The following is a 27,896-nucleotide window of genomic DNA, read 5'->3' as shown; positions in this document are numbered from 1 at the left end:
CTAGGGGAACTCATTCAACTCAAATCTGAATTAACATTAGGCTAACTTCTGTTGATAAATATTAATTCACTGGTTTGGGATGCACTGCTGCTTTATACTGTTATACACTACATAAGATTAATTTCCATGAATGGAGGGATTTCACAAAGACTAGAAAACACATTCACCCTCTCTTTCATTTACACTTCAAACATGTGCAGACAAACTTCTGTGTAGTTCATAAAACAGATAGGTCTACCAGTGAGGATCAGGTTAGGGACTCGACAGCCTGTTAGTAGTAAAGTCTCGGATCCAACAATCTTTAGGAAGCTGCAGCTTTAAAACACAACGTGAACTCATCTTCATTTAAGACTCCGTCTGTAAGAGCCCCTCTTTCCTCCGCAAATCCCACACCTCACAGGCACCGGCCGGGCAACTTCAAAGTCAGCTCCGACCAACCGGATGCTACATTGCAAAATAATTTTGATTACCTGAAATGGTGTTGCCTTGGCAAAGGACTAAATAATGAAAAAAAAAATGGGATAGGAAAAATCTCATCTCTTGTAAATGCATTTGTCTGATGTAGATTCAATTTAGATTGTACTGTATGTCATTTGGGGCTGTGTAAGTTAAATGTAAAATGGATGTAGTATAGTATTCTTTAGTTCAATAACATTTTGTAGCTTGAGGGGAATTCGTAGCATTTATTATTCACATTTAGATTTTACACCATTTATTTCTATATAAAACACACACACACAAAAAAACTATAACATATAAAATGTTCATTAATGCGCTATGCAGTTGAAATAAATAAAATGTAATGCCATAGTATAACCACTAGATGGCTAACTAGATGACTAGATGTAAAGCACTACATTTAAACAGGCTTTCGCAAGTAAAATGAAATCAAATTATAATGATAAAAATTATAAACCATGAAAAATAACTATTATTACTGCTTTAATTATAAAATAAATTTCCTTTTTTTTTTTTTTTTTTTTACTTTACATTTTGGTAGTGTGGTATACCATATAGGCTATGATTACTGTAGCCTAAACATTCTGCCTACAAAACATTTGAACAGTAAATGTAGATTTGATTAGTCTAAATTCTAAGATTCTGAAGCACAGCAGTTAATGAAAGAAAGAAAGGAAAACACTCACCTGCTACACTGACACCTGGTCTGCGTCCCAAATTGCGTAGTGATGACTTTCCAGGAGGAGAACATCATGACATCATGGCAACCATGTTGATTGAACCGAATGTTTCTAAAATGTGTTTCGAGTGACCCCCTTCTTTTGAGTCATTCACTATCCAAACCTGTCCTTGTGAAGAGGACAGCCTTCGGAGTGGTTAGGGCATAAAAAGGATGATCACTTCAGAATATTGTTTCTTCTGTTGTGTCTAAGATCCTCAGGAAAAAAATATAAAATCCAGCAAAAAGATATTATTTATAAAAATTGGCCAGAATAATATTTTGGTGTTCGACACTCACCTAATGCAATGTTTCAATGAATGTTTAAAATATTTAAAAGTTTAAAATTGTTACTATAATTAATCATAGGTCTCTTGAATACACTTTTTTTATTTTATTTTATTTATTTATTTTAACTCAGGGAAGTTCTGTGTCTGTGTAGTTGTTACAAAACAGCCAGCGCATCATACGAAAGGGGATGACGATTCAAGACTGCATTCATTTTGAACATCCATCTTGAAATAATTTATCATCCAACAAACTAATCTTATTGTCTGTTTTTTCAGCGTAGTTAAAGTTACTGCACTTTTTACTCCATTTCAGTATATTAGATCATGCCTCCATGCCAGATCCTGTCACAATATGTTTTGTCTGGTAACAGGAGAACTAGTCAGCAAAATATTCTAATACCCAAAACCCGTTAACAGCAAGTCTTTTCTGGTACCCATAACCATATTAACAGTCTTCTATCAGACAAGAAGTTGACTGAGTAAAGCCAGGCAAGAAGCAGAAGATGAAGTAGGCCTAATGATAATAAAAAGGAGCAGAATTTATTGAATAGTCTTAGTTGAGTATGTTTCAAAGACCAGAACAAATCCAATAAGTGTTATTATACCACAAGCAATACCAATAGAAAATTACTGCCTCACAATATTGTCCCATAAACCTTAAATTTCCAAAAACATTTCCTCTTAGACAAACATCCCTTGAAACCACACGTCATAAGACTAAACAACAAAAATAATATAAACTATAATGATATAATATAAATGACTAATCAATTAATAAATCAATGAAATGAGTATATAAATGGCTATAATGATTATTATAAAGGATAATATGATTAAATTGAATAATAAAATGATAAATGATTATAAATGAATGAATGAATATAAAAGAAAGTAAAACACAATACAAATGTTTTGTTGCTCTTTTGAAGCAAAACACACAGTTTGCATTTGAGGATCCTCAGATCCTTTAAGTATCTCTTGGCGGAGTGGCTGCAGCATTATCTTTACACCAAGACTGCAAAACTGTAAATATAAGATTCAAAGTTAGAAATGCACAGTAATGGATATAAATTGTGTGAACTTCCGCTGCTCAGCACATATTAATATGCTTTTATTTAAAGACAAATTATTGTAAATTTAAAATTTAATGTGTGGGGGTGGGGGTGCTTACACTTTTAGTACTTTTTAAGGTAGATTTCAAGTACAAAGTGAGAATTTAAATGCGGAAACTATTCCATACTAAATGCTATTAAAAAGTCAAACAAATTAGGACGTCATGTCCTAAATTGTCTTGGTGGTCCTTTGTTTACATGTGTGTATTCACACACACACTAACTGAATATAATGTGGAACCAAAACATCATGTATGTGCAAAAAATACGCACAGCCAAATTCAAATGCATGAAACCTATTTTGCATACAAACAAAAAAAGAAATACAAAAATACAAAAAATTCACATGCAAAAAAAAATTATATTCACAAAAAGCTATTCTTGTCTGCAAAATAAAATGCCATTTATAAAATACGTTTCACAAAAGCAAAACAATTCACAGGTGTACAACTACACAATTTTGTATTGAATGTTTAAAAATTCTGAGTTTATTACGTGTTTTGAGCACGCAAATTACATTTCATGCATGTCAATTTGGCCACGCATGTATGCATCATATATTTTGCATGAGTTCTGTTTGAGACCAATTTGCTTCCATGTCATGCACCTGATTACATTGTGTGTGAGTGTGTGTGTAAGTACCTGGGATACAGGAGCAGGTGAAATCTCCTATCTGGTCCAAGCAGGTTGGTGTCATTCTGGCAGGGGTCGGAATCACATTTATTGATGTCTCACAGTGTGGACCAGTGTAACCCGGAGCACAGCTACAGGTAAATGAGCCCACTGTGTTCTTACACGAGCCACCGTGCTCACATGGGTTTGGCCCTGATGTGCCGAAAAAGTTTCAGGCAAGATAAGAAATGCATAAAACACTGTAATGTGTGTGCAGGGAAAGGTGAATAGAAATACAGAGACACACTGAGAGACACAGACAGACAAAAGTCCTGCAAACTGTCTCACCGATCACACACTCATCAATATCCTCCGCACACTTGCTGCCCTTGTACCCTGAGGGGCAGTTACAGTTGAACTTGCCATTGATGGGGTTTGTGTAACATTGAGCTCCCATCTTGCAGGGGTTACTGGTGCAGGCATCATCAATGTGACACAGCAAACCTAACACAGAAACAATCGGTATGATTACTTCAACTGATTTGAGAGGGCTTTATAGTGTTCTACTGTAAAGAACAATCAACAAACTCTGAATAAAAACAAAAAAATTATAAATCTTAACAGATTTATGTGATTAAAATTTCAGACTCAGTATAAAATACTTCATAGAGATGCATTATTTAATTGTAAAACTTTTAATTGTTGTGTATGTTGTTGAGATTTGGTGTAAGTGATCAAGTGTCCAAGAGTAATTTTTTAGATCATGTGGTTGTTTTTACTGACCAGTCTTGCCGGGAGGGCAGCTGCATCTGAAGGAAGCCACGCGGTCGATGCAAGTAGAGCCGGCAGTGCAGGGCTCAGCTGCGCAGTCATCAATGTTTTCAGAGCAGTCAGGGCCACTCCAGCCGTTCACACATACACAGTTGTAGCCGTTGCGCGTGTTACTGCACGTGCCTCCATTCTGACAGACGTTTGGCAGCAGGCTGCATTCATCCACGTCATCAGTGCAAAACTGACCTGGAAAAGAAAGGTTTGTGATTAAAGTAGGACATTTTTTGAAGGGGGTTTGAAAAGAGGTTGACCTTATTTATAAAAAAAAAAATTACCAGTTTCAGTTTGTGTCAAATTTTGTTTTTCATCAGTGAATAATGGTTCTATTTTTTTTTTTTCATCAATCAAATATATGAAGGAACAATCAAATATAAAAATACATTACAAATTTTTGGTTCTTTCCGCTAATGGAAGGGGAAAAGATGGAGCAAACACACATAAAAACACACAAACCCACACAGTAGAAAAAAGCTGTTTTCATACCAGTCCATTCAGGTGGGCACTGGCAGTTGTAAGTTTTCACTCCAACTATGCATGTGGCTCCATTCTGACAGCGGTGATTCCGACAATCATCAATGTTCACCTCACAGTTTGCTCCTCCAAAACCTGATTGCAAGAAAAATTAAGCTTACTCTTATATTTGGTTCGAGTTATAAAAGCAGACATGGTAACACTTTAGATTAGGAAACAGTGACACTAACTAGTTACATTAACTAGTTGACTATTGGCTGTTTATTAGTACTTATAAAGCACATATTAATGCCTTATTCTGACATTATTCTAAACCTCTTTATCATATCCAGTATCTAAATATAACTGCATTTATCTGATAAAAATACAGTAAAAACAGTATTTTGGACATATGATAGCAGTAGCTATTAGTTGATTAATTGACTTGTTTTCAACTTAGTAATAACATAGTTGAGGTCTCAATAGTTAACATTCACATGTTGTCTAATTAAGTGTAACATAAAAAATGTACTGTTGTGTAGTTGAATGAATATGGCTATGATTTGCAAAATAGGCCTTAATTTCAGTTAAGCATGCAAAAATATAATTCTGATAACGCACACTTGGAAGTATAAACTTATTGCATTAGCTGTCAGGAATAGCTACTATGATTAATTTTATACGTAATATGTACATACGTACATACATAGAGTTAGCACTACACATTATACACTATACACAGTAAGTACACATTCTACATTATGTAGACATATATACGCATAAAAATATGCTAAGGTGCAACAGATTATACATGAACTGGATACACAAAATGTCTTGGATGTGCATTGGATGGTATCCAGTGGTAGCAGGTAGATTATTGTATTAAATGCAGTGTGTATGTATAGTCCAGTGTTAAACTGTTGAAGTTAAAGTGCAGTGTGTGGCATACCATATTGTGGGAGTATGCTGTAGGGTGCTGTAAGGTGTATTAGTTTTGACTGTTCATTAGTCTGATAGCCTGAGGGAAAAAGCTATCCCTCAGTCGGCTAGTGTGGGATCGGATGCTGCGGAGACGTCTTTCTAAAGGGACGAGTGACTGGAGTCACTAATGATCCTCCGGGCTTTTCTTATGCTGCGCCTGGTGTAGATGTCCTAGAGGGGGGGAAGCTCACCTCCAACAATGTGGCGGGCAATTCGTACAACCCTTTGCAGAGCTTTGCGGTTGCCAGCGGTGCTGTTTCCAAACCAGGCAGTGATGAAGCAACTCATTTTACACCCTATATTCAATTTTTACAGTCGTGGCCAAAAGTTTTGAGAATTACATAAATATTCGTTTTCAAAAAGTTCTGCTGCTAAACTGCTTTTAGATCTTTGCTTCAGTTGTTTCTGTGATGTACTGAAATATAATTACAAGCACTTCATACGTTTCAAAGGCTTTTAGCGACAATTACATGACATTTATGCAAAAGAGTCAGTATTTGCAGTGTTGGGCCCTCTGCAACTCGACTGGGCATGCTCTCAATCAACTTCTGAGCCAAATCCTGACTGATAGCAATCCATTCTTTCATAATAACTTCTTGGAGTTTGTCAGAATTAGTGGGTTTTTGTTTGTCCACCCGCCTCTTGAGGATTAACCACACAAGTTCTCAATGGGATTAAGATCTGGGGAGTTTCCAGCCATGGACCCAAAATTTCAACATTCTGGTCCCCGAGCCACTTAGTTATCACTTTTGCCTTTATGGCACGGTGCTCCATCGTGCTGGAAAATGCATTGTTCTTCACCAAACTGTTGTTGGATTGTATGAAGAAGTTGCTGTCAATGTTCCCTCTAATTTTTTTTTCTTGCTGAGCAAAACTTTTTCTCTATTGGACGGACATTTCGGCCACCTGTGCAAAAACATTCTTTATACCAGACATGTACAGTGCGCACAAAAAAAAGTGTGTAACTTTTAACTTTAATGTGCTATTTGTATTTATTTTGACCCGTGAATAAATGATGTACATTTTAGATTACCTGAGAAAACTTTATATTGTATATATATATATATATATATATACACAGTATAATACACTGCCATTCAAAAGTTTGGGATCAATAATGTTTATTAAATAAGTTTCTTATGCTCATCAAGGCTGTATCTATTTGATAATATTGAATATTATTTCACAAAATAATATTGTGAAATATTATTGCAATTTAAAATAAAAGTTTTCTATTTTAATATACTTTAAAATATAATTTATTCCTATGAAGCAAAGCAATTTTCAGCATCATTTCTCCAGTCTTCGGTGTCACATGATCCTTCACAAATCATTCTAATATGCTGATTTATAATCAATGTTGGAAAACAGTTGTGCTGCATAATATTTTTTTTTGGACTTGTGATATTTTTTTTCGGGATTCTTTGATAAATAAAAAAGTTAAAAAGGACAGTGTTTATTCAAAATAGAAATTTTGTGTTACAATATACACTACTAAAATGTTTTTGGTCAATATTTTTTTTCTTCTTTTTTTAAAGAAATTAATACTTTTATTCAGCAAGAATGTGTTAAATGGATAAAAAGTGATAATAAAGACATATTTTTAGAAAAGATTTCTATTTTGAATAAATGCTGTTCTTTTTAACTTTTTTATTAATATAAAAAATAAAAAAAGTAAAAATATTAAGCAGCACAACAGATTCATCACTGATAATAAATTAGCATATTAGAATGATTTCTGAAGGATAATATGACACTGAAGGCTGGAGTAATGATGCTGAAAATTCAGCTTTGCTCCGGGGGAATAAATTATATTTTGAAGTATATTAAAACAGGAAACCAATATTAGAAATTGCAATAATGTTTCACAATATTACTGTTTTTTTCTTCTGTATTTTCGATAAAATAAATACATCCTTGATGAGCAGAGACTCCATTAAAAAACAAAGTCAATTATTTATTAGGTTAATAATATAGGCCTATATAATATCAAAACAAACTGAAGCATTTAAACTGATAGAATAGAATAGAATAGAATAGAAACTGAAGCATTTAAACTGAGATCTGTAAGTTAAATATAAAAAAAAACAAAAAAACGTGAACGTCAATTCTTCTATAGCTATCTAAACATCCCTATGATGTACAGTTTGCACACTACACCTGTGTGACTGTAAATGTCTCTGAGTTTTGTTACCGTTCTGTGCCCATCATCCACTGTTTCCAGCACTTAATCAAGCCACTCTTCTTTAATACATGATGACGTTTTATTTCACATGTCATTGCGTTTGCGTCGGCTCTCGAGTTGAGCTATTTCGTAGGCTACGCAACCATTAAAATATTCGGCTTCAACAGCGACTCATTTGGCGCACATCATTCCCTTTCTATGAAACTGTAAACCGCATTCACCGGTTTCTAACTCTATCGTGATATCAACTCTATAGCGGTTTACCCCTAGCATTGCAATTCATTCGCTTTCGCAAATAGCTTTCCCAACTCATTTATGCGTGTGCGCGGCACATTATTTCTTCTCTGCGTGGCAGCGGTGGAAGAAGTGCGCGGCCGCGCGCGCGCGCGCAGCTTAGAGGGAACATTGGTTGCTGTTGGAGGGGTGTTTTGGTACCATTCTTTATTCATGGCTGTGTTTTTTGGGCAGAATTGTGAGTGAGCCCACTCCCTTGGATGAGAAGCAACCCCCACACATGAATGGTGTCAGGATGCTTTACTGTTGGCATGACACAGGACTGATGGTAGCGCTCACCTTTTCTTCTCCGGACAAGCCTCTTTCCAGATGCCCCAAACAATCGGAAAGGGGCTTCATCCGAGAATATGACTTTTGCCCCAGTCCTCAGCAGTCCATTCATTAAACTTTCTGCAGAAGATCAATCTGTCCCTGATGTTTTTTTTTTTGGAGAGAAGTGGCTTCTTTGCTGCCCTTCTTGACACCAGGCCATCTTCCAAAAGTCTTCGCCTCACTGTGCGTGCAGATGCGCTCACACCTGCCTGCTGCCATTCCTGAGCAAGCTCTGCACTGGTGGCACTCCGATCCCGCAGCTGAATCCTCTTTAGGAGACGATCCTGGCGCTTGCTGGACTTTCTTGGACGCCCTGAAGCCTTCTTTACAAGAATTGAACCTCTTTCCTTGAAGTTCTTGATGAACCTATAAATTGTTGATTTAGCTGCAATCTTAGTAGCCACAATATCCTTGCCTGTGAAGCCATTTTTATGCAACACAATGATGGCTGCATGCGTTTCCTGCAGGTCACCATGGTTAACGATGGAAGAACAATGATTTTCAAGCATCACCCTCCTTTTAACATGTCAAGTCTGCCATTCTAACCCAATCAGCCTGACATAATGATCTCCAGCCTTGTGCTCGTCAACATTCTCACCTGAGTTAACAAGATGCACAGAGATCTGTTTAGTCCCAGAGTCTGGAGATTTGCAACAAGTGTGCACAAAGAGCATTCTCACATAGGTGTTCTTATTTTCCAGGTGGGAGAGAGCAGTGTGTAGGGTGAAAGCAATAGCATCATCTGTAGAACGGTTGCTATGATAGGCAAATTGTAGCGGATCCAGTGAGGCAGGCATCACAGAGCAGATGTAGTCTCTGACTAGTCTCTCAAAACACTTGCTGAAGATGGGTGTAAGAGCAACGGGCCTCCAGTCATTCAAGCATGTGATTTTATTTTTCTTTGGTATGGGCACAATGGTGGATTTTTTGAAGCACGAGGGAACCACAGACAGAAAAGAGCATAAAAGTTATTAAGCTCATCCGGTAGAGAGGCGGCAATGTTCACAGCAGCTGGTTTATTCCCTTTAAAATCTGTGATGTTATTGATGCAATGCCACATGCTTCTTGCATCGTTGGTGTTGAATTGTTCTTCAACTTTGTTTTTAAATTGTCTTTTTGCGGCTTTGATGGATTTCCTGAGATCGTAATTGGCTTGTTTGCGATCATCAGCGTTTACGGATTTAAAAGTGGATGTCCGCGCTGACAAGGCTGCTCGAACTAGAGGTCTTCACAGTGCACCCGAAACCCGTCGTCCCGGGACCCGACCTGTCCCGTACGGGTTCGGGTCTATATTTTAAATGATCAGCCGGGTCCGAATCTATTACTTCAGGTCCCGGGTCTGTTTAACATTGTGTGTAATACCCGTGCGATCGGAGTCATCGGACTCGGAGAACACCCGGCCGTGATCAGACACTGCTTGTGTTTTTTGTAACTTGCAACTTGTAAAATTAGGAAAAGAAAAGTGTGAGAAAAAAAGCGATCTCTCTCAGCTGAGTTAAGACAGCTGACTCTCTCTCTCTCTCTCTCTCCCTGCCGTTAGAAACAGAGCGCGCAGACTCAGAGTTAATGCAATTGCACGCACGGTAATAATGCTTGCAGACTTGACACACTCATATTTAATATATTTCAAATCAGCAACAAAATCTGAGGTGAACTGTCACATGAATGTTTTCTATGATGCTATATGCAAAATTGCATAGCCTTCATCGCCTCTACCTGTCTTTAAGCGCGCATACAGTCGTGAGTTTCTGCTCAATGTTCTGCTAAACTCCGTGCACACCGAAGAGCTGCGGGATCCTGGTCTGCTCCAGAGGCCTTCACCATCACCGACCCCTACTGCTGCACCTCGCCCACAGCGGAGGCGCCACTAGCAGCCTGACAAGAATAACAACAAAACCAAGTGCGGAGGTATCCGGGCTAGGCTAACGGCTAACCCTCACAAGCCAGCTATCCCCACCATCGTACAGGCTAACGTACGCTTTTTGGACAATAAACTGGAATATATCCGATTACTACGCTCAACTCAGAGGACTGTAAGAGACTGTTGTGTTTTTGTGTTCACGGAAACATGGCTCATCAACAGCGTTCCAGACTGCGCTATCCAGCTCGATCAGCTGACATGCTATCGAGCGGACAGAGTCCTCATTGCGGGAGGTAAATCACGTGGCGGCGGGCTTTGTGTTTACATCAAAGATGCGTGGTGCTATGATGCTGTTGTGGCCTGCAAATACTGCTCACCCCTGGTGGATTTTATGATTATAAAGTGTCGGCCGTTCTATCTGTCGAGGAAATATTCAGCTCGTTGCTGTTTACATTCCCCCCAGCTCCAACAACAACAACAGAAGTGATTCACTGAATGAACTGTACCAGCACATCAGTGAGCAGCTTTTCTCATCTTGGCTGGGGATTTCAACCACGCAGACTTAAACATTTTGGACTTTGTTTACACCAACCAAAAAGAAGCTTACAAGTAATCCAGGAGGATAGCCCATCGATTCAGCGACAGCAGAGACACTTGGAGCCTGTGGCAGGGGATACAGACCATTATGGACTACAAGCCCCCACCGAAGACCTGTGACAGCACCATCTCCCTGCTGAACGAGCTGAACGCCTTCTTCGCTCGCTTTGAGGCACAAAACAGCAGGATCAACGCATGCAAAGCTCCGGGTCCTGACAACATTCCTGGGTGTGTACTGAGAGACTGTGCAGTGGAATTCACTGATGTCTTCATAGACATTTTCAACATTTTGCTTAGTCAGGCTGTTGTTCCCACATGCTTCAAAGCTACCACCATCATTCCAGTCCCGAAGAAGCCGTCTCCATCCTGCTTCAATGACTACCATCCAGTTGCACTATCCCCTATTCTCATGAAGTGCTTTGAACGGCTAGTCATGCACCACATCAAGTCTGCCCTCCCACCCTCCCTGGACCCCTTCCAGTTTACATATCGGTCCAACCGCTCGACCAATGATGCCATCACCACTCACACATCTAGAGAAAAAAGACTCATATGTCAGAATGCTGTTCATAGACTTCAGTTCAGCATTCAACACAATCATCCCTAAACAGCTCATTCACAAACTGGTCCAGTTGGGGCTCAACACTTCGCTGTGCAACTGGCTGTTGGACTTTCTGACTGGAAGACCTCAGGCAGTACGGGTCGGCGGCAACACATCCAGCACCATCACACTGAACACTGGGGCCCCCCAAGGATGTGTACTGAGCCCCCTCCTCTTCACTCTGCTGACCCACGATTGCACACCGTCACACAACTCCAACCTCTTTAGTAAGTTTGCGGATGCCACGACTGTGGTGGGTCTCATTAGCAACAGAGATGAGACAAACTACAGGAGCGAGGTGAGCCGCCTGGCTGGGTGGCGCAGTGACAACAGTCTCTCTCTGAACGTGGAGAAGATGAAGGAGATTGTTGTTGACTTAAGGAGAGTGCACACTCAGCATGCTCCTCTGACCACCAACAGTGCGTCTGTGGAGAGAGTGAGCAGCACCAAGTTCCAGGGTGTGCACATCACAGAGGACCTCTCCTGGACCGACAACACTGCAGCACTGGCCAAGAAATCACAGCAGCGTCTCTACTTCCTCCGCAAACTGAGAAGAGCTAGAGCCCTGGCCCCCATCATGTGCACCTTCTACAGAGGCACCATCGAGAGCATCCTGATGAGCTGCATCACTGTGTGGTATAGTGCCTGCAATGCGTCCTGCCGGAAGACCCTTCAACACATAGTGAGGGCAGCTGAGAAGATCGTTGGTGTCTCTCTCCCCTCCATCCAGGACATTTATGGAACCTGTCTCACCCATAAAGCCCTCTGCATCGCAGGTGATCCCACCCACCCGTCACACAGCTTCTTCAGTCTGCTGCCATCAGGAGTCCCAACCTCCAGGCCAGGACCAGCATACTGAAGGACATCTTCATTCATCAGGCTGTCAGGAAGCTGAACTCCCTCCCAACCTTGCCCCCCCTCCCCTATTTTTCCCCATGCACCACAGAACTCTGAGCCTCAGTCTCTAACAAAAAGATGAACATTCAAACAAGTATTCCCAAATTGCCCTACAGATTTTTTTTACCCTACATGTAACAACCAATATAGAAACAGGATAGACAATAGGGATTTTTTAATACACAAAATACTTGATTTTAATGGTTAAAGCAAACATTTTTGCATAATAACAGACTAAAATTTACTAATTACTGTCCATACAGTATCTATGGTCATAACAGCAGCCAATTTCTTGCGTACGTCAATGCTACAGATTAGGTATGGCAAATTAGACATTTTGATGTATTTTGATCAAATATTTGTTGTTGGACATTAAATTTACACAGGAAATTGTGTTGTTTTTAATAAAACCTAGTTTGCTGTATTTTGGTATTATTAGATTAAATTGGAACCTGCTGCCTATCTGTATTTTATCAACAATCAAACACCATATGCTAATGTTGTTACATATTATATTGAACATTTATGACCGTATATATCACAAAAATAGCATATTTTTATATATATATATATATATATGTTCTTATATATATATATATATATATATATATATATATATATACACTGTAGATCTTTCCAGTAATAAATATAGCTACTGACGGCAAATGACTCTTTCAAAAATGTGTTCTGAAATATAAAGTACTTACCATATGAAACTTTAAGGCAGCAAATAACTAGAAGGATTACTTTGCCTGAAGAGACACTGGGTAACTGGCCCATATTTTGAGTGAAATCCAAAATCACCAGCTTAAAAGTCTTAAAATGATCTGAATGATCTGACATGAAAATGATGAGTCGAAAAACATATTATAATAGTGGTGAACAGCACATCTGTGAGTACCCTGGAAAAAGAGAGAGATAGAGACCCTCCCACCAGCAGTCATGTCATATGAAAATTTATTTTGCACCTGCTGCAACATTAACATGATTTAAAAGTAGCCTAATGAATGAATTATCGGTGCATTGATGCATTTTATGTTATTAATAATTAACATATAATTAGCTATATAATATTCGTAATGATTTTGATAACACGTTCATTCAGATTGAAATCCCTGAAGGAATAGCCTTAATATTTAGTCTATGAAGGTGGAGGCATAGCATCTCTGTTTGTAGGAAAGAAATTATACAAGCAAAATTCATGTCTTAGAAAATCATAGCCTACATTAATGGAATAACTACTTTTATTCATGCTACATTTTGAGAAAAACAAACCTTCTATACATCTTAACATATATTTTGTTGATTGACTTATTCTTTTTATCAACTGACCACCACAAATAAACAAGCAAAAACGTCAGCTTGTCGATGTTGTGAGCACGGCATTCTCAATACTCAGAAGAGCTAAACTGGACAGTCTTTCTTTTAACACTGTGCTCCGGAGAAATGTCAGTGGGAGGTAAACGCTTAACGTAAAACACAAGTATAGCTCTTAGCCACTTTCAGTTTTAAAAAGTAGCTCTGAAATGAAATAAGTTTGGAGACCTGGTTAGATATAACTGGTTCTTCTTATGTGCAATTCAGCAAACTTCCCCTCTTTTACTGGCAAAACAAATTTGGTTTTTGATTACTTCAGCTTTTTACTCAAGTCATGGGTTGTTTTGGTTATTTTTATATTCACACATATGTCTAGCTGATTTGTCCATATACATCCGTTATTGCAACACACATTTTGTTCTCAAAAGCATATAAATGAAAAGAAAAGGAATGTTAGTTATGCTTAATTTAAAATGAATAATTTCCTTCACATTACATAAAAAGAATGGCCTGCTTTGGCAACAAAAACCCAAAAAGCCACAGGCCAGTGTACAGTGTTTCTTTAAGAAAGAATAACAAAGAACAATCATGACACATCAAAAACCCAAAAATTAAAGAACAAGTATGTCACTGTAAAAACGGAAAGAAAAGCAAATAAAACTGAGTTTGAATTATTATATTAATAATGTAGATTTAGTGAGCTGAACAAACGCTCATCTGATAAGTATTTCAGCCTCATCCCATTGGTACATGGGCGTCTGGTTGGTTACTGTGGGTTTAATTCTTCAATGCATGTAAAATACAGATTAATGTAAACACTGACAGAGAAAGCTGTTGGAACCCAGGTCATATATCATATGCAACTGTGCAAAAGGCAGGACCACAGATATATATATATATAATATACTATAGTTATATACCCATTGGTACATGGGCGTCTGGTTGGTTACTCATATTCAAATTCTCAAAAGCAATCACAACAAACAACCAACCAAAAACATCATATGCATCAATGCAAAAGTAATTGGCAACCTTGTTTTTAACTCTTCAATTAATTCAAAAAACAAATTAATGTAAACACTAACATAAAAACCTACAGAAAAACATGTCATAACCCAGGTCATATATCATATGCAACTGTGCAAAAGGCAGGACCACAGATATATATATATATATATATATATATATATATGACCCAAATCTATGCTCTAAATCACTCTCCCACAACACTAGATTCAATGAACTGGTCTGGATTGAGTAACTGGACAAATCTCCTCACTGCAGTTCAAGTGCTGTTTGTGGGCAACTTTTGCACCAAGAAAACAATTGAACAGCAGGAATTAAACCACTAATTCTGTCATTTCGATTAAATTGTAGATTCTAAAATACTGTTATATGACAATATAATATTTACTGCTCAATGCCTATATAGTGAGCAAAATCATATTTTTTGCTGATTGCAACAAATCATCAAATGAGATGAAAACTGAAAGTTAACATAACTGAAACATAAAACCAGCACTGTCCATTCTTGCTCCTAGAGGGCAACCACCCTGCAGAGTTTAGCTTCAATCCACTTGATACTTGAACCAGCTAAGGTCTTCAGGATTCCTAGAAACTGCCAGGCAACTGTTTTAGCTAAGGTTGGAGCTGACTCATCAGGACATTGGCCCTCCCGGAGCAGGACTGAACACTGCCCTATAAACAGAATATACTTTATTCACAAAATTAAACTTAAATTGTACTTTCATGCTTCGCAATATATGTAGTTATCATGCATTTTAAGAACAAGACTTGATCTCACCTTTTCTTCATTATTGGACGCGTTGAGTGCAAGGGTGGGTCTCTCTGCAGGACAGTAATGGGAGTTACCAGATCGGTGGGCGAGGCCATAATGGAAGGGTGTTTTCGACCACGTTACTAACGTTACAGTGAATATTAGGGGTGGGTTCAGTTTTTTTTTCACAGATCATTTTATGCCATGATTTAGAAACACCTACAAATTTAGAAATGCATCGAATGGGGGATGGGCTCTGTGTTGTGGGAAAGGTGTCCCCAGTTTAGCAGACATCACGTGTTAGCATTTCCTGGGAAAACACTTCCATATTTGTGATTTGTTTAAAGGTGCAGTATGTAATTTTTTTTTACTGTACTAAAGTATAAAAATACCATAATATGTTTGCAGATATTTAGGAAATATGCTGAGCTCACATAATCTCTGAAAAACAATGCTACTTTGAAATGTGCGTTCTGTGTCTGAATGTCTGTTTTTGCTTTGGTCTGTGTGATTCTGGTCACTGCCAATTTACACAATGGTATTTCAACACCCCAAGTGGCCATTAGTGAAAAAACAATGTATTGCAGCCATGGAGATTACAGATTCAACCTAACCTATAAAGAGCCTCGGCATACAACTAAAAAGTTCTATGCATCTTAAGGCATCTTGCATAAAACAGCTCCATATTCAACGGAGCACATACAAAACACTTGAACCGGAAGCAACGAGACCTGTTTTACAGAATAGGGAAGTCTGTTGCACATAACCCCCATTGCGCTCTTTCCTGTTGCAAGAAAGAATGAAAGAAATTCACCAGTGACACACATCTGGCCTCTGTCCCAAGCGGTGTAGTGATGCTTTCGAAGGGAGAGAACATGCTGTAGCCATGTTGAAGGATTGTTCCAAAGCATTTTTTTCTGCTATTGAGCCATGCACTCTTCTATCCTCCAAAACTGCTGAAGGGATGATCACTTATGAATGAAACACACCCCTGTCTCGAACTAAGGACCAATGGCAATTACTTAAGTTAAAAAATTTAATTGTTTTGAATGCTAAAATATGATCTCAAAACTGCATCTCTGCTCCAATACTGCTTGTTGCATTTTTCAATAAAAACATAAAAATTACTTTTTGGATCATCTTCAGACCATGCAGACAAAAGTTGATTTGTCAAACCCTTCTCAAATACCATGTGAACAATAATATATAGGCTAAAGTTATATATGGCCTTTTTATGACTTGCACTATATGTTGGTGCATCAACCGTGAGGCTATCCGCACCGACTTGCTTATAATTTCTGAACAGTTTGGCCAAAAATCACAAGACTAGTCTCTTTAGATTTGGTGCAACACCAAGTTGAACCATACCCAATTCATATACTTTTTCAAACTCCTTCTTGACTGTTGGTCCAATTTTCATTAAATTCAAATCAGGTAACCTTCAGAACATTCTGACAAAATGTTATGGATTTCATGTCCATTCGACAAATTTACAAAATCAACAAATTTCATGGCATGATGTCAAACTGCATCTTAGACACCAAAATTTCAGATGTGCCACCACAGCACATGAATTTGATAACTGTGCCACCTATTGGTCAAAAGTAACAAAAGTGAATCACAGTTATTTGTGATTGGGTTTGACTTTTTAGCAATTTTGACTAAAATCATCTTTACGTCTTTAATTACTCATTTTTGCAGTTGATCTGTCTTGCATCCTCACCATTTTGCCTCTGTAGTACTTGGTCCCTTAACTGCGTCTTGCAACTATATTTATTATTATTATTATTATTATTTTGTATAGGGGTCACTCCACTGCTCTGAATCACAATTGAGCAGTTCATCACTCATCAGACGTGGTGGAAATAGATCAAATCAACCAATAATATCTTCTTTTTTTTTTTTTTTTGTGAAAGACAACATTGAAACAACCATTTAAACAAATAGAACCACCAATAAAAGCAAGGTGTCCATGTTTTTACACATCCTTTTATGGTTTATGTATTTTATTTAGTAAACTCCATTACATAGAAATCATTACACATACATTTAAAAAATAATGAAAATAAAAAAACATTTATCCCTCCACTTTTGGAAAGTAATATGTGCTTTTCAAAGTTATACTTTAATATGCCATTCCATTCCCCTCCCCATTTAACATTTTTCCAACACCATTATAACTACTATGTAAGTTAATGTGCTGTTCCGTCCATTTCAGTATCTTTCTGGAAATGTTGGTGAAACAGTGGAGTACAGAAGCATTATCTTTACACAAACACCGCGTAAACTGCAAATATGAAACTGCATATCTTTCAAATATAAGATTAAAAGTTAGAAACACATGGTAATGCATATAAATCATGCTCAACAATAATCATTTAAATACAAAAAACATTTAAATAATTCCTATTACAAATTCTTTAAATATGAAAACATACATACAGGCTGTGAGTCAGAAGCCTCAGACTGTCCTTGCAAAGTTGGAATTGCACCACTTTATAGAAACAGACACATGCATTGTAGGCTACTCTCACAGGAAACAATCCTCTTCCTCTGCAATATGTGCTGGACACATCTGAATATTTTGGTTGAACTGTTCCGGAACAGTGTTGTAAATACAACTTAACCACTGATTTCTAGTTGTGTCCTCTTTCGGAAGGCCAAACAAAGTAGTTTCGCTTTAACAACGATACACACAGCATCTCCACAACATGGCGGCAGCGGCAACAGCAAGAATAAAAGTTACGCCTTCTTTTTTTTGTGTGAACATTTGGGCGGTGTTATGCAAATCTTCCGACATCATGACGTTGACATGTTAGAGTTATGGGGCATGTTAGAACGAGCCATTTTAGAGGGCTTGGTTGACTCTTAACTTTTATAAAGGATATCTCTTTGGGTTTAAGACTTTAGTCTTTGCAACTTTACACGCCAAACTTGTAACACGCCAAAGAGAAAGGAAAACTTGAAATCGCATCATATAACCCCTTTAAAAGTACATTTCAGGGACAAGTTAGGGCTGGGCGATATATCGAACGATATGATCATGCGTATCTAGTCAGTAAAGCCGGTTCCCTGATTAGCGCTAAATCGCCATCACCTGCTTTCAAATGGAGCGGCATTTAATAGACAGAGCCGTAGTTCACTGACAAGGTACGCAATATCGCGTTCATTATCGAAGGCGATTCATCTAAGATAATGAATAATGAACCAGCTTTACTGACTAGATACGATAAATGCTAAAAGTCAAACAAATTAGTAATTGTGCGACAAAAAATAAAACAAATTAATAATTTTTCCCCCCCCCCCACAAACACAAAAAAACAAACAAATTAGCCCCCCCCCCCACACACACACACAAATGCATTAATTATTATTGAGACCAATCTGCTTCCGTATCTTGCACCTGATTACAGTGTGTGTGTGTGTGTGTGTGTCTAAGGACCTGGCATACAGAAGCAGCTGTAGTCTCCTATCTGGTCCAAGCAGGTGGCGTGATTTTGGCAGGGGTTGGAGCCACATTCGTTGATGACCTGCTCACAGCGTGGACCGGTGTAACCCGGAGCGCAGTTACAGGTGAATGAGCCCTCTGTGTTCTTACAACCACCGTGCTCACATGGGTTTGACCCTGAGGTGTCAAAAAAGAGGGTTAGAAAGTTTCAGGCAAGATAAGAAATGCATAAAACACTGTAATGTGTGTGCAGGGAAAGATGAATAGAAATACAAAGACACACTGAGAAACACACACAGACAAAAGTCCTGCAAACTGTCTCACCGATGACACACTCATCGATATCCTCTGCACACGTGCCGCCCTTGTACCCTGAGGGGCAGTTACAGATGACCTTGCCATTGATGGGGTTCATGTAACAATGAGCTCCCATCTTGCATGGGTTACTGGTGCAGGCATCATCAATGTGACACAGCAAACCTTGAACACAATCGCTCTGATTACTACAACTGACCTGAGATGGTTTTATAGTGTTCTACTTTGGACAACAATCAAATGATAATAAAAATGCATTATTTTAGAGATGTATATTTCACTGTACAACCTTGTTTTGAATGTTGTTGAGATTTGGTGTAAGAGTCATTTCTGCTCATGACTGAAGAGATCAAGTGTCTAAGAGTCATTTTAGATCATGTGGTTGTTTTTACTGACCAGTCTTGCCGGGAGGGCAGCTGCAACTGAAGGAAGCCACGTGGTCGATGCAAGTAGAGCCAGTGGTGCAGGGCTCATCTGCACAGTCATCAATGTTTTCAGAGCAGTCAGGGCCACTCCAGCCGTTCACACATGCACAGTTATAGCCGTTCAGTGTGTTTCTGCATGTCCCTCCATTCTGACAGGCGTTTGGCAGCAGGCTGCATTCATCCACATCATTGGTGCAAAACTGACCTGGAAAAGAAAGCTTCACGATTTAAGTAGAACATTTTGAAGGAGGTTTAAAAAGAGCTTTCCATGAATCATTTTAGGAATAATAGTACTGTAGTAATTTATTATTAAAAATGAAAGAATTCAGTAAAAAGTTTTACCACTACAATAATAGTACTGTAGTAATTTATTATTATTATTATTATTAATGATAATAATGATTTAATTTTTAAAACGATACTAAAACTTTTGCCTTTGTTTTTTGCTTTTAAACGTAAAACCACAGAGCTTTTATTGTTATTATTATATTTATATTTTTTAATTACTAAAAAGGATTGGTTTCAAAAACGATTGGTTTGTCAATCAATGTCTATGAGGCATTTCCACTAATGGAAAGGGAAATGATGGAGCAAACACACATAAAAACACACAAAAACACACACTATATATAGAAGGCTGTTTTCATACCAGTCCATTCAGGTGGGCACTGGCAGTTGTAAGTGTCCACTCCATCCATGCATGTGGCACCATTCTGACAGCGGTGATTCCGACAATCATCAATGGTTACCTCACAGTTTGCTCCTCCAAAACCTGTTTACAGGAAAAATAAAGCTTTTTATCATGCAACCCTATGGGTTTCCATAATTGTTTCTGTCCAAGCATTCCTGTTTATCACTGTGAAGCTGCTCTTTGACAATCTGTATTGTACTGTACATAGTGTATTAAATAAAGGTGACTTGACTTGAATTTTATTTAACATCCTTTCTGAAATCGGAAAAAAAAATATCCACCATCCCTTAATACTGGATGTGACAAATAAACCGCTGCAAATCATTTGAACTTTGTGGGAGTACATCATAAATAGAATGAAGCATCAGTTTACTGTCAGGGATTTGTTATGCTGTGCCGAGTTGCATCCAGTGCCGACAGCAACACTGATTATAACGGGTTCTATAGTATTTTGTTATGTCACGCTACTCTCGTCCTCGTCGCTAGCCTAGTTATTGTATTAGCTGTCAATAATAACTTTAAAATATATATTTTTTTTAGATCATTACATTCAAATCAGATCATCTTCAGACCATGCTGACAAAAAGTTATGGATTTCATGTCCATTTGACAAATTGGTTCTCATTTAGCACATCAACGAATTTGATGGCGTGATGTCAAACTGCATTTGAGGCTATATCTCTGGCAAAGCTTTGACATATTGACACAAAAACTTTGGATGTGCCACCACACCACATGAATTTGATAACTGTGCCACCTATTGGTCAAAAGTGACAAACCATTAAATCATATTACTTGTATGACTTTTTAGCGATTTTGCCTAAAATCATGGTTACGTCTTTAATTACTCATTTTTGCAGTTGATCTGTTGCTCACTACCTTGCTTGCTTCAACATTTTGCCTCTGTAGTACTTGGCCCCTAATTGCTTCTTGCAACTATATTTATTATTATTAATATTTTGTATAGGGGTCACTCCACTGCTCTGAATCACCACTGAGCAGTTCATCACTCATCAGACGTGGTGGAAATCAATGTGAGAACCAATAATATCAAGAGTAATATTGATTTTTTTTAACTAAACAAACAAAAACCACCAATAAAAGCAAGGTTTGCATCTTTTCACACATCTTTTTGTCTTATATATTTAATTTAGTAAACTCCTGGTGTGTGGAGATTCTAAGAAATCTAGAGATTCTGAGAAGAAGTCCACATATTTAAATTAAACCCAAGTGTTGTTGAGAGATTCTGAGAAGTCACGTACTCAAAATGTGTTCTATTCATAATGATAAGTTTCATTTCAAAAGTTAAAAATTAATATTTCATGGTAGTGATCGGTCTCATATATATATATAAACAGGTTTCATTTTTATATTCAAAAAATGTTTTTGGTAAACTTTGTGGTATATTTCATATGTAATTTCACAGTATTTCTAACTGCGTAGTCAGCTGAGTCTGTTTTTGCATATGAAGTTGAACTGCAACGTATTGTTCTTTTGTATCAATATTTCTTAGAATTATCAGTATGATACTTTGAATCTAAAAGAGGAAGAAGTCCAAAATCGAGACATTGACTAGACTATTTTTAAAGGTCAGGTGTTATTAGTGATAGCCAGATGACGACTTATGTCTAGAACAACAGTATATAAGATAGACTCTGCAAAATAGAATAGGGGTTTGACTTTCTGAGACTCTGGTCTCTCTATCTTTTCAGCTCACTTCCTCTTCTTTGGCTTCACTCGACAACTATTAGACTCAGACTTAGAAACTCTTACAGGTTTTTATTCAAATTCAGACACCTTGAAATTCAGATACTTTGATACTCTGATACTTTGATATTTTAATATTTTAATACTAATATTTTGGTACTTTTGATTCGAACATAATAATTGTTTATGTTTTTAATTACAATTGTATTAATGTTTTGATTAATACTGGTTGGGTTCAATCCATCATAAATGGATTGTTATTAAAAATGTACTAACATTGGATTTACATTTTCTATATTTGAATGTTGTTATTATTATCCAGAACTTTATTTCCAACTTATGATTTGTGGTTTCTGTTCTCTATATTCTTTTTAATAAATTTACATATTATTACACCCCAACACACAGAAATCAATAAAACTACATAAAAACTCCAGTACATAGAAATCATTACACCTACATTAAAAAAAAAAAAAAAAAATAACATTTATCCCTCCACTTCTGGAAAGAAATAAGTGCTTTTCAAAGTAATACCTTAATGTGCCATTCCCCTTCCCCTTTTCAAATTTTTCCCACACCCCTATAACTACTATGTTAGTTAGTGTGCTGTTCCCTCCATTTCAGTATCTTTCTGGAAATGTTGGTGAAACAGTGGAGTACAGAAGCATTATCTTTACACAAACACAGCGTAAACTGCAAATATGAAACTGCGTATCTTCAAATATAAGATTAAAAGTTAGAAACACGTTAATGCATATAAATCATACTTTTGATTTTTTTAAAGACTTATTGGTAATTTATTTCCAATTTAATGTGGATTGTCTGTGTGTGTTACACACTTACACACTTTTAGTACACAAATCATTTTAAAAGTACATTTCAGGGACAAGTGAGAATTAAAATGTAGACATTTTTTTGCAAACTAAATGCTAAAAGCCAAACAAATGTGTCACAGTGGTCCCACACACACACACACAAATGCATTAATTATTATTGAGACCAATCTGCTTCCGTATCTTGCACCTGATTACAGTGTGTGCGTGTGTCTAAGGACCTGGCATGCAGATGCAGGTGTAATCTCCTATCATGTCCAAGCAGGTGGCGTTATTTTGGCAGGGGTTGGAGCCACATTCGTTGATGTCCTGCTCACAGCGTGGACCGGTGTAACCCAGAGCGCAGTTACAGGTGAATGAGCCCTCTGTGTTCTTACAACCACCGTGCTCACATGGGTTTGGCCCTGGGGTGTCAAAAAAGAGGGTTAGAAAGTTTCAGGCAAGATATGAAATGCATAAAACACTGTAATGGGTGTAAAGGGAAAGGTGAATAGAAATACAGAGACACACTGAGAAACACTGACAGACAAAAGTCCTGCAAACTGTCTCACCGATCACACACTCATCGATGTCCTCCGCACACGTGCTGCCCTTGTACCCTGAGGTGCAGTTACAGATGAACTTGCCATTGATGGGGTTCGTGTAACATTTAGCTCCCATCTTGCAGGGGTTACTGGTGCAGGCATCATCAATGTGACACAGCAAACCTTGAACACAGAAACAATCACTACTGTTACTACAACTGACCTGAGATGGTTTTATAGTGTTCTACTTTGGACAACAATCAAATGATAATAAAAATGCATTATTTTAGAGATGTATATTTCACTGTACAACCTTGTTTTGAATGTTGTTGAGATTTGGTGTAAGAGTCATTTCTGCTCATGACTGAAGTGATCAAGTGTTTCCAAGAGTCTTTTTTTTGGTCATGTGGTTGTTTTTACTGACCAGTCTTGCCGGGAGGGCAGCTGCAACTGAAGGAAGCCACGCTGTCGATGCAAGTGGAGCCGGAGAAGCAGACCGCATTTGCACAGTCATCAATGTTTTCAGAGCAGTCAGGGCCACTCCAGCCATTCACACATGCACAGTTATAGCCGTTCAGTGTGTTTCTGCACGTGCCTCCATTCTGACAGGCGTTTGGCAGCAGGCTGCATTCATCCACGTCATTGGTGCAAAACTGACCTGGAAAAGAAAGCTTCACGATTTAAGTAGAACATTTTGAAGGAGGTTTAAAAAGAGCTTTCCACTAGCATAAAGAAGCCCGAATCATTTTAGGGAACTGTTCAAACTGGTTTAAAAACAAATCACCGATTTCAGCTTGTGTCAAATTTAACTTTGAATCAGTGAATAACTGTTTGAATCAAAAAAGAAGAGAATTGGTTCCAAAATAATTTGTTCATGAATCTGCTTGACTGCATGATTTAAACCAAAAATCTAGTTCTGAATATTCTGTCATATATTGTTTTAAGTCAAGTGAATATTTTAAACAGAGTAATTCAAGATATAATTTTTATATTGTTAAAATATAAAAATGAAAGAATTCAGTAAAAAGTTAATTACAATAAATTACAATAATAGTACTGTAGTATTATAATTTATTATTATTAATAATAATAATAATGATTTAATTTTTCAAACAATACTAACACTTATGGCTTTGTTTTTTGCTTTTAAACGTTAAACCATAGAGCTTTTATTGTTATTATTATATTTATATTTATATTTTTTAATTATTAAAAAGGATTGGTTTTCAAAAACGATTGGTTTGTCAATCAATGTCTGTGAGGCATTTCCACTAATGGAAAGGGAAATGATGGAGCAAACACACATAAAAACACACAAACACACATACACAATATAGAAGGCTGTTTTCATACCAATCCATTCAGGTGGGCACTGGCAGTTGTAAGTGTTCACTCCATCCATGCATGTGGCACCATTCTGACAGCGGTGATTCCGACAATCATCAATGTTCACCTCACAGTTTGTTCCATTAAAACCTGTTTACAGGAAAAATAAAGCTTTTTATCATGCAACCCTATGGGTTTCCATAATTGTTTCTGTCCAAGCATTCCATCACATCAAAGCTAATCTTCTACAATACAAACTGTACTATATTGTACATAGTGTATTAAATAAAGGTGACTTGACTTGAATTTTATTTAACATCCTGTAAGAAATCAGAAATAAAAATATCCACCATTGCTTAATACTGGATGCGACAAATAAACCGCTGCAAATCATTTGAACTTTGTGTGAGTACATCATAAATAGAATGAAGCATTAGTTTACTGTCAGGGATTTGTTGTGCTGTGCCGAGTTGCATCCAGTGCCGACAGCAACACTGATTATAACGGGTTCTATAGTATTTTGTCGCGTTACTCGCGTCCACATCGTTAGCCTAGTTATTGTATTAGCTGTCAATAATAACTTCACTTAAAAATAACATGTTTTTAGATCATTAACATCATGATTAACATTTATTTCTATTGGTTAATATTACTGAATCAGCATATTTTACTTTTTAAAGTCAATTATTGACAAAAATTGCACGTGTAGAGTAAGAATTGGGGGAAAAAATGCAAAGAAAGTTACTAGACTAATAGAAAGAGCTACATGCAAAAATAAATATTTCTACAAGTTTTAATCAAATTGCATATGCAAAGAAAAAAGTAGGCGTTCAGAATGTTTTGTAATTTACCTTCATACACTGTTTTTATTTCATGGGTTTTTTTTTTTTTTGTATGTAGAAATTGATGTTAACCAATTACAATAAACTAATTAATAGTAAGTTAAATAATTAATTATGGAACTTTAAGTTAAATTGTTAAAAAAAATATTTTTAAAATGACATTATTTTTTAACAGTTATTAGCTTTCAATGCGATTATTTATGTTAAACAAACTATTAAACATATTAAATACCCCTTTTGTGCTTGTTCATATCTTACACACATTAGATAATGAACCATGCAGCTCTGACAGTTTACTGTCAAGAATACTGAATCGAAAAAAGACCTTTAACATGCCAGAATAGAAACATATATTTTTCTTTGTCAGAAAAACAGTAAAAACACCAAAACAGCTTTTCCAAAAGGCACATGCAAGCTTGCAAACAGTGAATGTGTCAAGTGAATGGATACTTTATTCTCCATCAAATGGATGTGCATTTTGCTTTGTGTTCCTATATATTGTTTTCTGAGAAGAAAGATGCCCTGTTTTCCCTGAACTACGAGAAGAGTTCCAGACAGAATGCCACTACTGGGTAATTAATTAGTTAATTTCATCCACTCCTCAGCGAGGAACTCCATCATACTTATCTATTTTTTTAATTCAGTCATTTAAGTTTTGAAGGAAATGAAAAGCTGCAAACTTAACTCCTTGTTACAAATATGGTAGAACCATCACTTCCACAAAAGACTGCTTTGTAAATAATCTTCCTGACTTGTCTCAATTCCTCAGCAAATCCAATAGCTCAGAAAAAAGTGATGTTGTAACAGAAATGAAAACTCTCTTTTCACTTTAGACACAGTTGCTCCTTTACACTTAAAGAAGATTAAGAAAAACAGTCTCACATCATGGTATAATGAGCAGACTCGCACCTTAAAGAGAGCAGCGTGGAGAATGGAGAGCAGCTTGAAGAAAACAAAACTAGAGGCATTTTGTATTGCATGGAGGGAAAGTAATTCTACTTTTAGAAAAGCTCTAAAAACTGACCTTCTTTGCTTCCAAGATCAATACTTTAAAAGATAAAATTCTGACCATGCAGCCATTAGCTGCATCAGACAATGCACTATAGATCCCCTGAGGAACAATTCTATTCATCCTCTGCTACAGAAGAGGAAGAATTGTATTATCATGTCAAATCATCAACACCTACATTATTTTAGACATTATTCCATCTAAGCTACTAAAGAGATGCTTCCAGAAGTCATAGGATTCTCTTCTGAATATTATTAATGTCAGTGTCATTAGAATATGTCCCCAAAACGCTGTTATTTAGCCTCACATTAAAAAAACACAACTTGATCCTAGAGAACTAGTTAATTACAGACCAATCTCAAATCTCCCTTTTCTGTCAAAAATACTACAAAAGTATCCTCTCAACTATGAAAGAATAATCTGTGAGGATTTCCTGTCAGGATTTAGACCATATCATAGTACTGAGACTGCTCTCATCAGAGTTACAAATGACCTGCTCTTATTAATCAATCGTGGTTGTATTTCTCTATTAGTGCTACTGCATCTTAGCGCTGCGTTTGACACTATTGACCACAACATTCTTTTGAGTAGACTACAAAGTTATGTTGGCATACCTTTAACATCTCACCCCATGGCTCACTGGTTCGAACCTTTAAAGGGGAAAACTATCAAGGTTTCTCTTATTTATGGCAGTCTTTTCATGGAGAAATGTGGAAATCTTGGTATTACTCGAGTCTGGGACAGAGAGCTTGGAGCACAGGATCATAGTTTTGATTGGGAATTAATACAGCAAAATATTTCAGCCTCGTCTAAAAATCCTGCCCACCAGCTGATAAATTATAAAGTAGTCCATAAAATATATTACACACCCTTTCAAAATGAAGCTTATTTCTTTCCGTTTTTGTCAAAGGTAATACTGGGGCAATAGGCAGTTTTTTTATGTATTCTGGGAATGCCTCCTAATCTTCAATGTTTGGGTTAATGTCTCCACTATCTTATCACAACTTCTGGAATTGACGATTGATCCTGAACCTTGTCTTTTCCTTCTGGATGATAACTCTTCAGTATCCCTGACTTTAAACCAAAAACGAGCTTTCTTCTAAAGGTCAACAGCAGCAAAGAAAACGATAATCAGTTCCTGGTTTCCTCCTAATTCACGGACAAAACAGCAATGGCTGTCGTATTTTATAGACATTGTTCATTTGGAGCGATCCACTGTCTTAATTAATCGTGCAAAGATTCCAATCATTCTCCATTGGAATCGAATACACAATAGTCTGATTTCCATTGTTAAAACTTAAGTTATGTAAATAGTAAAGTTGTCATCTATAAGGTATATGGGATGGCAGTCTTCTTTGTTTGTTTGATTTGTTTTACTTTTATTTCATGAGACGCTTTCTTCCTGTATTTTGTTAATCTCTGACATTATATATATAGTTTTTTTTCTTGCATAAAGACAATAACTATAAATTGGTTTTTAGA

At 37.1% G+C, this 27,896-nt stretch overlaps 2 protein-coding genes across 4 annotated transcripts in view; both read right to left on the bottom strand.

Moving 5' to 3' along the window:
- The window catches only part of LOC109094995 (neurogenic locus notch homolog protein 2-like), a 111,147-nt gene that overhangs the window by 66,992 nt on the left and 16,259 nt on the right, over nt 1-27,896 (bottom strand). Inside the window, exons 4-7 of the mRNA XM_042728891.1 lie at nt 24,591-24,713; nt 23,662-23,895; nt 23,265-23,420; nt 22,935-23,117 (exon numbers count right to left, since the gene is read on the bottom strand). Of these exons, the coding sequence (XP_042584825.1) occupies nt 22,935-23,117; nt 23,265-23,420; nt 23,662-23,895; nt 24,591-24,713 (696 nt within the window). The remainder of the gene's footprint in view (nt 1-22,934; nt 23,118-23,264; nt 23,421-23,661; nt 23,896-24,590; nt 24,714-27,896) is intronic.
- Nucleotides 1,986-20,264, bottom strand: si:ch73-281k2.5 (neurogenic locus notch homolog protein 1). 3 transcript variants are annotated; one of them, XM_042728941.1, is made up of 6 exons: nt 12,908-13,076; nt 4,506-4,628; nt 3,975-4,208; nt 3,540-3,695; nt 3,222-3,404; nt 1,986-2,490 (listed from the first exon to the last, which is right to left on the bottom strand). In XM_042728941.1, the coding sequence occupies exons 1-6, from the start codon at nt 13,041-13,043 to the stop codon at nt 2,435-2,437; spliced, it is 888 nt and encodes a 295-aa protein (XP_042584875.1). In that variant the 5' UTR covers nt 13,044-13,076; the 3' UTR covers nt 1,986-2,434. The 3 variants fall into 3 exon arrangements, with proteins under 3 accessions (XP_042584875.1, XP_042584876.1, XP_042584877.1); XM_042728942.1 differs by lacking the exons at nt 3,540-3,695; nt 3,975-4,208; nt 4,506-4,628; nt 12,908-13,076 and adding exons at nt 19,067-19,222; nt 19,454-19,687; nt 20,132-20,264; XM_042728943.1 differs by lacking the exons at nt 3,975-4,208; nt 4,506-4,628; nt 12,908-13,076 and adding exons at nt 19,454-19,687; nt 20,132-20,263.

The sequence above is a fragment of the Cyprinus carpio genome, chromosome B8, assembly GCF_018340385.1.
Source record: "Cyprinus carpio isolate SPL01 chromosome B8, ASM1834038v1, whole genome shotgun sequence".
NCBI lineage: Eukaryota > Metazoa > Chordata > Actinopteri > Cypriniformes > Cyprinidae > Cyprinus > Cyprinus carpio.
This window is presented reverse-complemented; position numbering and strand designations above follow the sequence as displayed.

Bases quoted from the DNA above. Each gene is read 5' to 3' on its own strand.
- si:ch73-281k2.5 (XM_042728941.1), bottom strand. From the start codon at position 13,043: ATGTCAGATCATTCAGATCATTTTAAGACTTTTAAGCTGGTGATTTTG. The intron at 3,405-3,539 runs GTGAGACAGTTT...TCGGCACATCAG, and splicing joins TATTGATGAGTGTGTGATCG to GGCCAAACCCATGTGAGCAC. The intron at 2,491-3,221 runs GTACTTACACAC...TTATATTTACAG, and splicing joins CACCTGCTCCTGTATCCCAG to TTTTGCAGTCTTGGTGTAAA.